The sequence below is a fragment of the Schistocerca cancellata genome, chromosome 11, assembly GCF_023864275.1.
Source record: "Schistocerca cancellata isolate TAMUIC-IGC-003103 chromosome 11, iqSchCanc2.1, whole genome shotgun sequence".
In the NCBI taxonomy this organism is placed as follows: domain Eukaryota; kingdom Metazoa; phylum Arthropoda; class Insecta; order Orthoptera; family Acrididae; genus Schistocerca; species Schistocerca cancellata.
The window spans coordinates 162,653,919-162,665,684 of record NC_064636.1 but is presented as its reverse complement, the minus strand read 5'-3'; the positions used below and the strand labels follow the sequence as shown (position 1 = coordinate 162,665,684).

The following is an 11,766-nucleotide window of genomic DNA, read 5'->3' as shown; positions in this document are numbered from 1 at the left end:
GCGGTACATTTACTGCAGTTCAGCGCACTGCTGACTACGGCACCCGCCCTGCCAGAGTTGCTGCACGTGCAGGCGCTCTGCCGATGTGACGCCTGGTGCAGGGAGATGCACAGACGACGGATGGAAGGCAAAAATTTGCAGCACCCTGCAATGTCACCCTGAAGGTCTATTTTACCCCACACATCGTAATGTGTTGTGGAACTACAGTTTTACAGCTCTGTTGGGACATGTGTTACTAACGGTTTTCTACAATTCGTTGTAAATAAACGTAAACATGTTATATTGTTTCATACTATGCGCAAACGATATGGTGCGAGTATTGGTACTAACGCCATACTATGAACACACTAGCTTTCAAACCATCTCTACTGCTGACACGTGAGTAAATTTAGTCTAGGATCAGAACTAAGTGGTGTGAATAGTGCTATAATGTCAAATTATAATAGAGGTCGCCAATTAATGCATCGTCTGCACACACAGAAGCAGTCTTAGATATGAAGTGAAAATGCATTCTAACCATAGAGTTCATATGCCAGTAATATGGATGTGCCACACACGTGTTCTGTTTTCTTGGCACCAGTGTGTATCAGTAGCCCACGCGCCCTCCTTGGTTCCAGCGATGCTAAGAGTCCCTAGCTCCGCTGGTCAGCTGTAGATGCCCGAGCACAGGGTATTTTAGGCACATGAAGGACAATTTTACATGGCCGATGGAGAATTTCGTGGTCAGAGTCATGGGCGCTGAGGGGGACCTATTATTGCTGTGTTTGCGATTGTTGGACTTTGCAGAGTCTTGGATTGTAGATGGCCATTGGAGCTGTGTGATTAATACATCAGGCCTTGGGCGGAAGGAAAATGGTTTGGACTGCCCGATACTGCGATTCTTCTAATTAACTGTGACACTTGATATGTCTCACCAAGTACTGGTTTCACATTGGAGTAATCCATCACATTCTGGTTCCACCTCTATCTTTGTTCAGTTAATGTTCTCCTCTATGATTTTGCTGGCGCCTTTACCTGGTCAATTTGTACAAAGTTTGGTAGTTATCTATTGCATGCAGTGGTGGAACTTCAGATACATTTCTGTGTGGTCAATTCATGGGCTGTGGGAGTAACTGATCTTCGGTGTTAACTGCAGATTTCGTTAGTTCTGATTGATTTCTGTTAGTATTCCGCGCTTCTCTTACAGACCTATGCTCTGGTTTACAATATGTTTTAGTGTGAGCCAACTGATGGACTGTTCTGAGAAAACTACTGATTTGGCTACTTGTTATTCATTTTTGTTGTTGTGTACTAATTCCTACTATTCTTGCCAGTGACTTAAGATCTAGTATAAATGTCCATTATTAAATAAAAATACGAATAGTACAGGCCTAAGCCAGGTTTTGTGACCAAGGTCATTACTTGTCTGGCTAAGTTCAAAATTGTACTAATCCACGTAACACTGTTTATCCATCGTCACTGATTCTTTGTTCATATCGTAACTGAGGTATCTGGATATGTTACGTTTCCTTTAATAGTAACCGTAGGCCAGTGTGTATTAATTGCATGGTGAGCTTATTTACTCTTCCTCGTGAGCCTCCTACAGGTATCCAGCGTACTTTACTCTGTTTGTAACCTGTGGAGCGCTGTTGGCTGTTGGACACTACTCTGCCCAACAAGACTTTTGCTAAGTGGTTCCAGTTAGAGCAATTGGTTACTTAAGTTTATTTTCGTATTCTTTTTACATACTAGTTTCACACAATAGGCAGAAGTTTATGTCAAATTATATGTATGGTCACATTTGACCGACATATATGAAGTTCCTTTTCATACATTCATTTATTTACAGAGAGAAGTTAAGCAAGAGCGCCTTATCTGATGCCTCTTGACCAGCTAAAACGCACACATCAAGAAAAGCTTTGCATCAACTCGGTTTCGGAGAGTTTCGGAATATGTAAAGAATCTGGAATAGAGCTCAACATAAACATCATTTCCTCCCTTTCTATTGCCCATAAAAACCACACGCTGCATGTTGAACCACCATAGAGCGAGACGTTCAGAGATGGTGATCCAGATTGCTGTACACACCGGTACCTCTCATACCCAGTTGCACGTCCTCTTGCATTGATGCACACTACCCACAAGTTCATCAAGGCACTGTTGCTCCAGATTGTCCCACTCCTCAATGGCGATTCGGCGTAGATGCCTCAGAGTGGTTCAAGGGTCACGTCGTCCATAAACCACACTACCTATCCCAGGCATGTGCGATTGGGTTAATGTCTGGAGAACATACTGGCCACTCTAGTCAAGCGTTGTCGTTATGCTGAAGGAAATCGTTACAAGATGTGCACGATGGGAGCGCAAATTATGGCCCATGAAGACGAATTCCTCGCTAATATGCTGCCAATATAGTTGCACTATCGATTGGAGGATGGAATTCACGTATCGTGCAGCCATTATGGCCCCTTCCATGACCACCAGTGGCGTACGTCGGCCCCACATAATGCCACCCCAAAAGAGCAGGGAACTTCCATCTTGCTGCACTCGCTGGGCAGTGTATCTAATGCATTCATCCTGACTGGGTCACCTCCAAACACATCTCTGACAGTTGTCTGACTGAAGGCATATACGACTGTTATCGGTGAAGAGAACATGATGCGAGTCCTGAGGGATGCATTCACATATTGTTGGGCCAAACTGTACCACACTGCATGGTGTCGTGATAGCAAAGATGGACCTCACCATCGACATGTGGAGTGAAGTTGTGCATCATGCAGCCTATTCCACACAGTTTGAGTTGTAACACGACGTCCTGTGGCTGCACGAAAACATTATGCAACATGGTGGCGTTGCTGTCAGGGTTACTCCGAGCCATAATCCGTAGGAAGCGATAATCCACTGCAATACTAGCCCTTGGGCAGCCTGAGCGAGGGATGTCATCGACAATTCCTCTCTCTCTTTATCTCATCCATGTCTGAACAACATCACTTTGATTCACTCTGAGACGCCTGGATGCTTCCCTTCTTGAGAGCCCTTCCTGACACAAAGAAACAATGCAAACGCAATCAGACCGCAGTACTGACTGTCTAGGCAGGGTTGAACTACAGACAACACTAGCCATGTACCTCCTTCCTGGTGGAATGACTGGAACTGATCAGCTGTCGGACTCCCTCCGTCTAACAGGCGCTGCTCATACGTGGTTGTTTACATCTTTGGGCGGGTATAGACAACTCTGAACAGTAAAATAGACTGTGTCTGTGATACAGTAGCCAAAGTCAACATCTATCTTCAGGAGGTCTGGGAACTGGGGTGATGCAAAACTGTTTTCCATGTATGTAATTGGCTTAGAATAACATGTAAACATAATCTTAAATTATTCTAGATGGGATACAGCTCTGAGCATTGTTTCATAGATTGTTACATTGTCTCTTAAGATCAAATTAATAATATTTCACCTTTTATTTCTTACGGTTTCCACTTTGTGCTGCATACTACATGGAAGAACCAGTCAGTAATTGTTTTACCAAAGATGATTTATTTTCATGTATGTGGACTCCTTAGATGAAAATTTCTGTGGGTGTGTGCCTTATCATGAATTTTGGAAATTGTTGCATTGTGAACACATTTTCATCTCCGCAAGACATGGATATAATTAGTGAGTGTGTGTTTCTCTTGTGAATGCTTGTCCTTAGCAAATAAGAAAATTCTTGATGTTTTTAAGAAGTGCTGTAATATCTTTATGGTATTGTAAGAGGACTGGTCTGTTTTGAGTAATCAAATGGTTCAAATGGTTCAAATGGCTCTGAGCACTATGGGACTTAACTTCTTTGGTCATCAGTCCCCTAGAACTTAGAACTACTTAAACCCAACTAACCTAAGGACACCACACACATCCATGCCCGAGGCAGGACTCGAACCCGCGACCGTAGCGGTCACGCGGTTCCAGACTGCAGCGCCCAGAACCGCATGGCCGCTCCGGCCGGCTTTGAGTAATCATTGTTATTTTTTCCACAGCTACTGTGATACTGTATTACAGTATTCTGAGGCACAGACTAAGCCTCTGGGGTTTCCTTGGGGATGACTGATGTTCCTGCTCTATACAATGTGCAATCTGTTCAGACGATTGTCTTTGGAGTTCCATCACAACTGTTTATTTAAAGTCATACTTGGCCGACCTGCACTGGCAGTGTTTACAAACTGCACAGTTGGCTCAATAAATGAATTGTTCTTGATTAAATTAAAGATTTATTGTTACTGTGGTCCAACAACTTACCGCAACAGTACAGCGCCTTACTGCCACACTGGAGGTGGTGTTATTTGTAATAGTACATTCTTACAAATTACTTTACAATAATGAATTTAGTTAAAAATATGTTTATTATTAATGATATACGTTTCGATTATTGTTGAGTTTTCATGGAAGGAAACTCGCTTCTTGCTACACACATTAGTCTATATGAATCTCACATTGTCGCTACTGTTGTGATTTTGGTAGACTAGCGTTGTGTTTACTTCAGAGGTGTGTATTGTAGTGCTAGTGTCGTCTTATCCTGTCTATCCAGTGTTGGTGGTTGAACTGCCTGGCGTGGTCCACTGGGGTTTTCCCCTTGTCATTCCTGGTCGCGCTGTCAGCCCCTGCGTCGAGTAGTGCAATCGCCTCCTCCGTGCGGCCGTGCTCTGCCGCGAAGTGCAGCGGCGTGTCCCCGTCCACGTTCCTGGCACTGGGGTCTGCAGAGGCCGCCGCCAGCAGCCGCACCACGGCCGGCCGACCGCCCCATGCAGCCCAGTGGAGCGGCGTGTTCTGGACCCAGTTCCCGGCGTCCACCTCCGCGCCAGCCCCCACCAGACAGCTCGCCGCTTCCACGTGACCCCCCCAGGCTGCCCAGTGCAGTGCAGTATTCTTGTTCCCATCCGTCGCACCCACACCAGCCCCAGCTGCCAGCAGCTGCCCCATCGCTAGCTGCCTCGATCAGCCTCCTGCCTTTCTCCGCTGCCGAGAGGGTCCTACACAAAACACAGAAAATCTCGTACTTTTCTTCAAACACACACTTCCGATGAAGACACGTATCAGAGTGGTACAACTGTAACCAGTTCTAAAGCTCATCTCTCTGACAACTGATAAATCTCCCTTCTGTGATACAAAACACTGAGAAAGTCGTTTTATACTAACGTACAGATGCACAGTTACGTCATCCTCTCAAATTCTCCATGCACTCTCCACAAAAAATTCCTACACTCCTACTCTCAAGATACAAAGTTATCACATTTTGTCACTTTAATTCGTGATGGTTAGTTTTTTGACCTTAGAATTCTGTCGTTGTAGAAGTTGTTGCCTTCCACTTCGTTCAGCCATTACTACGTCTCTGTGCGCAGCACTCCTCTCTGACACTTGCAAATGTGACAAATAATGCTAATGATGTCTCCTGCTATTTAAAGAGAAGTTTCTGTTATTACAGGAACAAAAGTAAGCCCAATTATCAACAAGTTTCTTGACACAACCTCGTCAAACAGAGAAAGCTACTGTTAACCAGGAAACCATTTAATAGGTACGTTTCGGATACAGCAATGATACCAAACTGGACTCCTCTACCCCTACACAGAATGACACTCATTGACAGTTGCACGTACACAGAAGAACTAACACAAACAAACAAACAAACACAGACACACACACACACACACACACAGAAACATACAAACACATAGAGAGAGAGAGAGAGAGAGAGAGAGAGAGAGAGAGAGAAACTTTCGTCTTACATTCCTCTGGCTGTGATGCGCCTTAAGGCGCCAGCGAGATCATAAGAGTAAATTGAAGTTTAATGTACTTGTCTCGATATGACAACCGTTGGAAAGTAAATCTTGTTTCCTGGAAAGTGCTGCAGTATGTAATTTACATACGACAATCTCGTTAGGACGGGTCTAAACGAAGATACCTACATGCTGATAGAACGCACTGTGCGGCATGTGCTCAGGAGAAGAATTGAGTAACATTTTTTGAAACTAAAGTCTATTAAGAAGTAATTATTTCCATTATTCTGGTAAATGACGTATTAAAATAGTGAATCCAATGTCGGCTGATCGATAAAATGCATAATTCCTTTTTCTAGAAATATTTTGGCAGACAGATTTGCAAATGTTGCTGATTCTATTGAAAATCATACAGCTGACATATTCAAAACTCATTTTATAGTTCTGATAACGGCATGAGATAATAATGGATCTTTTCTATTTAGAGAGAAACAGACGTGAACCCTGAATGACTGTACAGGAACCAACAGCTCTGAAGCCCTTTTGACTCCCACAGTGCTTAACTTGGTGTGGTCCTGGTGAAGGCAGTGTATTTGTGTTTGCCTCGCACACATGTTTGAGTGTGTGTATGTGTGTTTTGTGTGTGTATGTTTTTTGTGTGTGTGTGTATGTGTGTGTGTAGTCTGGTGAAGGTGTACCCACGGTGTGACACTAAATGTTTGAAGAGTGCTATTTAGTTTTTAAATGCACAGATCACTGACAGACGTCAAAGTCACATCTCCAGTTTCAAAAAACTCCTACAGAAGAGAGCCAGACTCTGAGCTGTTTGGGCAATTTAATACGGAGCTGTGGAAGCTGCTTCACAAACAGGCGTTAATCTATCATTACTGGTACTTTAATGGTAATCATTTATAACCTGACCAGAATCAGTGACGATATAAGACACTTAATCTACTACGGTTTCTCATTACTACTCATTATTTTATGGAATCCCCACTTTAATTACAGCTCGTTGCCTCATGAGTACACCCAGTGCATGATCCCCTCTCCTCCAATCCAACAGATTTTCTGGGTGGACAAGATGCTGCAAGTCTATATTCATTTAGATCTTTCCTATGTGGGCTTCTGTGCCACAAAGTTTTTCGCTGTTAAAAAATGATCTGCTACTCTGTACTCTAAATCTGCTGCTGAAGCTGCCACACACAACTTCTACAGAGCGATGAGTCTTTGCCTTTCAAATGTGTGTGGGGCTGGTAGTGGTACCACCCCGCATGGGCGTGCCTCAGCTGTGAACCGATGATAGCCGCCTCCTATACTCGAGTGATATCAGATGGGGTGTGGTGTAGCAGGCCATTTGTTGAGTGGTGTATCTAGCACTGATGTACAATGGATATGGTGGAGACCTGCAAACCATGCCCAAAATTGCATGCATGAAAATGAAAACTACACGTCATAAGCTTTCCTAGCATTTTCTCTCATATTTTTGACAAATATTACATACATATAAACTTTGTTAGTACTAATGAGTCACTCCCAATTCTTTCAGTATTTAGCAGCAGTCCTTCCACTGCCCAAAAAATTTCCTAACAGAACACAGCCAGTGGTGTGTCACTTTCTATGTAATGACAGCATCTTCAAGACTGCCTTTAGTGTCTCAATGCTACAGTACATGCAGATGTAGGATCTCAAACCATGGGACTGACTGTGCCCCCATAAATTAAAACTTTGCTCTCTGCATATGGATTACTGTAAGTAGAATACTAACAGGAAATGTGGTAACTTATGATTCACTCTGAAATGTATGAAAGACTTTATAAAAATTTTGTTATACTTAACGGACTTTTAGCTGAATGATTCTCAAAACAGTGTTTTTCATTTATAATTGTGGGACACAATTTTTCCTCTCCAGTGATGAAAAATAATGTTTCACCTCAAGAAAGTGGCAGGAAAACAAACCTACTATAAAAATATAATTCAGTTATAGTAAGTAGTTTTGAGAGGCACCCAGACTGGGTGGCCGAGCGGTTCTAGGCGCTACAGTCTGGAACCGCGCGACCGCTACGGTCGCAGGTTCGAATCCTGCCACGGGCATGGATATGTGTGATGTCCTTAGGTTAGATAGGTTTAAATAGTTCTAAGTTCTAGGGGACTGATGACCTTACAAGTTAAGTCGTCCCATAGTGCTCAGAGCCATTTGAACCATTTGAGAGACAGTATATGCCATAAGCAATAATTGAAGTGAAATTAATCTAATGCACTAAGAAAGAAGTAGCCAATCACACTGAAAACAATGAACATGCACTGAAGTGAAACGATATCCTGGAAAACCACTCAGAAAAGTTGAACTTGCAAAGTAATGTAATGAACGTTAGTGACATTTTAAATTTTGTTTCACATCACGACCACAAGTTAGATTTCCTGCTTAATATGAATAGACACTTTAACAGATTTTTTAATCTTTCACTTTGAGAGACAGTTAATAGGATTTCTTTTCTTTAAAATAGTGATTTAGTACATTGGTGATCAGTATATTTCGGTTTAGGAATGCACTTGAATTCCGTGTGTTTGTAAGTTGCTCTGTTGGTGAACATGTTTTTTCCACCATGCGGCTCCATTCATCGTTTGTCTACTATTCAGAATTGCAGGCAAAGTAAACTTGGAGGGATAGGAAACTGTATAATTAATCTCTGATGGGAACTTATCACAAATTACCTCCTGCCTGGTGGCTCAGAGTTTTGTGGTCAGCAAAGGATTATTTAGATTATTCCCTGAAAAAAAAAAAAGAACTGTGTCCAACTAATACTCGGAAACAGAATCTAGCTTGTGATTTATTAGATCTACATTGATCGAAGTGTATCTGCTAGATGCTTCATATGGAATGAGAATGCATTTGGACATAGCAGTAATTTCTTGTCTTTCGTGACGTTCAGTTCCATGGCTTGAGATCCGACATCTGCATGTCCTGTAGCATTGTGACACTAAAGATGGTCTTGAAGCTGCTGTCATTACACATGAAGGAATACACCACTGCCTGTGTTCTGTTTGGAAATGTTGTGGACAGTGGAAATACTACTGCTAAATACTGTTACCAATGGTATAAGTCTTCATGAAAGTTACCACTTGTGTCTTATAAGTAATTTTTGTGTCACAGCCGTCTACCCTTTCAAGCACTGACATACGGTTATGTTCCTAACTAATTCAAACCGTCAAACCGTATTGTAAATTGTGGGAAAATACATAAGATCCACAAGCATCCTCTCGTCTGTTACATTTATGGAGATGATATTTAGGCTAGTTTTTTGAGCTGGAACTGTTTCGTAGTCAATTACTGGTCTTGCTGTTCAAACGTGTGCAGTTTTCTGCAAATTTTAGTTCCTGTTGAACTGCAAACTGATTTATGAGCATTTTCCTTACATATCTTCTTCATCTTGGAAACCTGAAGTCCTTGTCATATTACGAGATGTGGTTTAAAATCAGTAGCATGTGATGTTGCTGGCAGCAGCCATCCCATACTAATCTAGGTTCTTATGTATAGTGGTGTCATAAGATGCTGACTAACGATGACTGTGGATGCTTCATTAATTATAACACTGTATATCATGTTAGTCACTCATCCGTTAAATCGCATTTCGCTCACAGTCATATCAAAGATTGTTTTTCACTCAGTCATAAGCATTGTCAAACCCAACTATCATTTCCGCTGGTTGTGATTTACAAGCTGAGGTCTGATATAAAATATATGTGTACATTCTGGCAATAGATCTGACATGTTCCTAGCTATAGTACTACGAAAACTGCATTGAGCTCGATTCTTTATGAGAAGCAGTTTTAGTAGGTTGGTTGGTGTGGGGAGTAAAGGGGTCAAACTACGCTGTCATCCGTCCCTTTCCCAACATTCAAACAGCTCTCGGGTTAAAAACATTACCAAAACGATTTCGGGAAAGTAAAAGGCGAAAGACTGACTCGAAGAAACACTGAAGAAGAAAACAAAAATAGGCTAACAAAAGGGGAAAACGTAAACTAAAAGAAAAAACACTGGATGGTATCAGAATAATATAGCAGATGGCCAGGACTGGGTGATCACAACAGGAATAAAGGATGAGCAAGCCACTCTGCAACACACTAAAACCTCCAGCCTTAAAGAGAAGGCTAGACGAACTTGGACAGTGAAAATACGAACACTAAGGCTAAAAAACAGCAAAGAAAGAGTGAGGAAGAGTTAAAATGAAGGTAGAAAAAGCCAGATGCTAACCATTAGATTGTGTGATAAGAAATCCCCTCACAAATAAAACGTGAAACGATGTCAACCGTTAAGACATTGTCTCCCAACACCATTAACAGTGTGATGGGAAGGTTAAAAGTCCACTGCAGAGCAGCTAAACTAGGACAGTCCAGTGAGATGAGGACGACAGTCAAGTGGGACCTACAGCAACACTGAGGTACGTCCTAGCGACGGAGGAGGTGTCTATGAGTCAGCCAGGTGCGGCTGATGTGGGGTTAGCAAAGGACAACAGGCTCCCTGCGAGTGGCTTGCATGGATGATTATCACAGATTCGTATTCTCCTTGACAACACATAGTTTATTTGGTGTACTGACCGTGTGTCATTCAGCATCCCAGATCCTGAAAACTTTACAGCATAAGACCAACTGGAGATCAGTCTCCAGTGGGAAGATCTCCAGAGTTGGTTTACTGGTAGCATGTTTGGTCAGCCTGCCAGCAAGTTCACTGCCCATGATCCCAGCATGTCCTGGGGTCCTAATGTAGGTCACTGAATGTCCGCTGTCGCCTAGGGTACAAAAAGAGACTGCTGGATAGTTAACAGCAAAGGATGGTGATGGAAGCACTGATTGAGAGCTTGTATGCTACTTAAAGAGTCACTAGAGATGACGAAGGACTCGCCTGTGCAGAAATGGATACGCTGAAGAGTGCGAGAGGTAGCTACCAGCTGTGCAGTGCAAACCAGCTAGGAGCTCTGTTCAGCATGTCCAACGTGAGCATAAGTGAAGCCAACAAGAGCCATTGAGCCATCTGTGTAGGCGGTTTCTGAGTCCTGGAACTCACCAAGAACAGAGAAAAACTGCCAGTGGAGGCCACAGGTGGAACTGAGCCTTTTGGGCTTTGCAATAGGTCCAGACGAATCAGTGGCTGTGGTATGGACCACGAAGTGAATACATAGAAAAGTGATAGAAGGAAAGTGTCGAGATCAGTAAGAAGCAAACACAAACCGCAATTGGCATCCCCAATCTGTGCTGCTGTTGTCAGGGATGGATAGCCATATTAGGGAAAGGAGATCATAATTTGAATGGTAAGGCGAATAATGAATATGGGCAGTATAATTCGCAAGCGACTGCTGTCACCTAATTCGCAATGGAGGAACACCAGCTTTTACAAGGACGCTGGTTTGGGAAGCTCCTGTCGCACAGTGGTGTATAGAGTCCAGAAGCTGGAATGCTGATGGCAATGCAGTACCACACACCAGGCATCCATAGAAATAACATTAACATGCTGCCAGCACATTTCCTTAAGCTGACGAAGATGAGGAAGCCAAGTATCAAAGACCAGTCCCAAAAAGCAGAATGTCTCCATTACATTAAGTAGTTGGTCATCAAGGTAAAGTTCCAGATGGAGATGGCAGTACAACAAAAACAGAAGGGCATGACACAAGTCTTGGCAGCTGAAAACTGAAACCTTTGAGTGAGGGCCCACTGCTGCACCTTTTGTATGACTTCCAGCAGTCGACGTTCAGCCACACCAACAGAAGAGGAGCAAAGGGAAATACGAAAATCATCAACATATAGGTGGGGAGATATTGAGGACCATTAACGATGATTAATAAGACTGGAACGCTCAGGACAGAGCTGTGTCCATTCTCTTGGATGTGAGGCGACCAGTGTGAGACACCAGCTCGAGGTTTTAAATGCGTATAAAAATCGGGAGCGGGCCACAAAGACACCACTCATGCAGAGTAGAGAGGATGTGGTGTCGCCAAGTGATATTGTACGCTTTCGTCAGACCAAAAAAGGCGGAAATGAGGTGCT

General features: G+C 43.0%; 1 protein-coding gene across 1 annotated transcript; it reads right to left on the bottom strand.

Moving 5' to 3' along the window:
* Positions 1 to 4,513: 4,513 nt before the first annotated feature.
* Positions 4,514 to 4,933, bottom strand: LOC126108398 (ankyrin repeat domain-containing protein 1-like). Its single transcript, XM_049913608.1, has one exon. The coding sequence runs from the start codon at positions 4,931 to 4,933 to the stop codon at positions 4,514 to 4,516; it is 420 nt and encodes a 139-aa protein (XP_049769565.1).
* Between the last annotated feature and the right edge of the window lie 6,833 nt (positions 4,934 to 11,766).

What these genes read in the sequence shown, in the direction of transcription:
- LOC126108398 (XM_049913608.1), bottom strand. Translation starts at nt 4,933, where the DNA reads ATGGGGCAGCTGCTGGCAGCTGGGGCTGGTGTGGGTGCGACGGATGGG.